This window comes from Cyprinodon variegatus, unplaced genomic scaffold (genome assembly GCF_000732505.1).
Source record: "Cyprinodon variegatus isolate N-32 unplaced genomic scaffold, C_variegatus-1.0 Scaffold1082, whole genome shotgun sequence".
In the NCBI taxonomy this organism is placed as follows: domain Eukaryota; kingdom Metazoa; phylum Chordata; class Actinopteri; order Cyprinodontiformes; family Cyprinodontidae; genus Cyprinodon; species Cyprinodon variegatus.
Genome location: NW_015151535.1, coordinates 175854 through 178583, shown reverse-complemented (window position 1 = coordinate 178583; position 2730 = coordinate 175854). Strand labels below are relative to the sequence as shown.

The 2730-nt window shown below is 41.1% G+C and overlaps 1 protein-coding gene across 1 annotated transcript in view; it reads left to right on the top strand.

Moving 5' to 3' along the window:
- LOC107101337 (microfibril-associated glycoprotein 4-like) overlaps positions 1-2640 on the top strand; it is a 5538-nt gene extending 2898 nt beyond the window's left edge. Inside the window, exons 3-6 of the mRNA XM_015400213.1 lie at positions 15-53; positions 1058-1154; positions 1257-1424; positions 2387-2640. Coding sequence (XP_015255699.1) covers positions 15-53; positions 1058-1154; positions 1257-1424; positions 2387-2640 — 558 coding nt within the window. The remainder of the gene's footprint in view (positions 1-14; positions 54-1057; positions 1155-1256; positions 1425-2386) is intronic.
- The last annotated feature ends 90 nt before the right edge of the window (positions 2641-2730 follow it).

Below are 2730 nucleotides of genomic sequence, written 5' to 3'. Positions count from 1 at the left end.
TTGTGTCTCTGCAGGTGTTCTGTGACATGGATCGTTTGGGAGGACGTTGGACAGTGAGTATCTAAACCTTTTAGATTCATCCCATCCTCTGACTGATTGATCTTTATCGATGCTTCCAGCTCCGCTGTGTCATGATAGATTTAAGAGATCTGACCCACATGAGGAGAACCACTCAGAGAACCAGGGGAAAAGTTTAACAGGTTTATTGAGGAGACTGTACAGGAGTTGAACTACAGTAGGAACTCAGTGAACTGGTGAACCGGAACTGGAAAATCTGGAGAGGTGATCACAGTGATCAGTTCATGGGCCGCAGGAAAAACTGATTAAGTCTTTAGCACAGTGGAAGCGGGACTCACGTTTGAGGGGGTTCTTGTCTTTCCTTGATCCAGTTGGTGTGGGTTTATCCAGAGAAGTGGAAACTCATTGGAAAGCGGACATTTAGACATAGGTTGGACCCTGAGGAGCAATGGAGCAGACTGTCACTTGGATTTCCGAAAGGGACTTGAACGGCACGTGTGGAAGTTTTCCCCTGCTCAGTGTGAACTCAGTTAATCCTTCCAGGGGGAGAAGGCCAGGCATCCAGTTACACAGGAAGGCTTCCTGCCGAAAAGGCAAAGACAAAAAACGAAGTTAGACTCAGAGAATCAAAGGCTCAGATTAGACTCAGCTAAACTCAGATTGGCTGGCATCGAGGTAGTGACAGTCCGCCACTCAAATACTCCTCATTGATGAACCAACGAGTAGCAGGTGTGCAGGAAGGCCAACGAGAACAGGGCAGCACCTGGTGGTGGAGGGAGAGAAAAACACACAAACAACCCACAGAAACTGGATTCCTAACAAGCTGGTTTGTGCTTTGCTATCAACACTCATTCTCAGTTCAACAGTTCCCAAAACAAACTCTGGATCAGATTGTTGGAACTGAAATTAGAGAAAGAACCAGAAGATCTAAAATAGTTCCAAATTCTAATCAAATCTAAATGCAACAATACTTTCTATATTGTTCTTAGTGTAACATATCAGCGGTGTTCTGCGAGTTACTTATTTTACCTCCCTGCAGGTGTTCCAGAGGAGGATGGATGGTTCAGTGAACTTCTACAGGCCCTGGGATCAATACAAGACAGGTTTTGGAAATGCTGCTGGAGAGTACTGGCTTGGTGAGACCTAGAACTAATAGTTATGGAGATAAAAAAAAAAAAAGAACCAGCAAACCAAATGAACAGCCTGAGAGATCAGTTTCTCCATGTTTCTTTTTTTAGGTCTTGAAAATCTCTACCAGCTCAGTCTCAGAAAAAGGTATGAGCTGCTGGTTGACATGGAGGACTTTGAAGGAAATCAAGTTCATGCTCGTTACTCCTCTTTCTCTGTTGGGTCAGAATCTGCGGGATATACTCTGCAAGTATCGGGATTCAGTGATGGTGGGGCAGGTGGGTACCAGCTCTTTACGATGCAGGAAGATATGTTATTGCTTTCTTCTTTAATCAACACAAGATATTGGTTTAGATTTACTATGATTGTTACATTCAACTGAGATTTCTTTCACAAATACGTTGTATTTGTATTAAGCCCCCTTGATCTTTCATTTTGTAGAGCTTTGGTTCATCTTTAATGAACTATATTTTGAGAACTGTCTACAAAATTTGCACATCCACTGACTGAATGCCTTAAATCCTTCTCTGCAAAATAGCTCAAGTTTAGTTAACCTGGAGAGCAAGATTCTTAATGCATACAGAGCACTCAGGTTTATTACCGCATGCAGCTGACTGAGGGAGCACCACCCAGCACCTTTCTACCAAAGTTTGATCTGTTATTTAACAACCCTCTAGTGGCCAGATGTGAGTTAGGTTGAATTGATTCTTGAAATTTAATGAGTCTAGTTACTATGACTATCACTAGGCTTAAACATTTTTTGTTAGAGATAACAAGTCAGTCTAATACTGCCATTTTTTGTACATAGTGACTGTAATTAACTGATATCTGGCCCTCGAGCTGTCGATAACTATTGGCGCCTGAGCAATTTAGTTGAACAGCCCACTTGGACACCATGTGCAGCTCTTGCTGTATGTTTAGGGATATTTCCATGCAGGACGTTGAATTTTATAGACTTTGAACTGCTTCCCAGTGCTTTCTGTGAACATGTTGCTTGCTCACTAATGTTCTCCATAATACCACTGAGGCGAGTTATAGAACAGCTGCATTTTTACTGATCTTTAATCACTCCTCATAATTTGCTTACTTCTAAAGTCAGTTGTTCACATTTATTTTAATTTTGAGATAAAAACTAAAAAAGGTTAAATGCAAAGACTTTTTAACCTGAATGTTTTCTCATTTATTTCAAGGCTCATGTTATATTTCTTTCTTTTTTTTTTCTTTTTTTTTTATCTTGCAGGAAACTCTCTAAGTTTTCACAATGGACAGAAGTTTAGTACCTTTGACAAAGATCAGGACACTTTTACTGGAAATTGTGCCAAGCTCTACTTGGGGGCTTACTGGTACGGAACTTGTCATAAGAACAACCCTAACGGGGTTTATCGCTGGGGGGCTGATGACACTATCTTTGCTGTTGGAGTGGAGTGGTTCACATGGAAGGGCTATGACTACTCCTTGAAGGCTATTAGCTTTAAGATCCGCCCTGTTCAATGAAATCTGTAGGAAAAATTACTGGAAGCACATGGAGCTTTATAGTATTCAGATTTTCCTACTGACAGTAAATTAGAAAAAAGCAACCATATA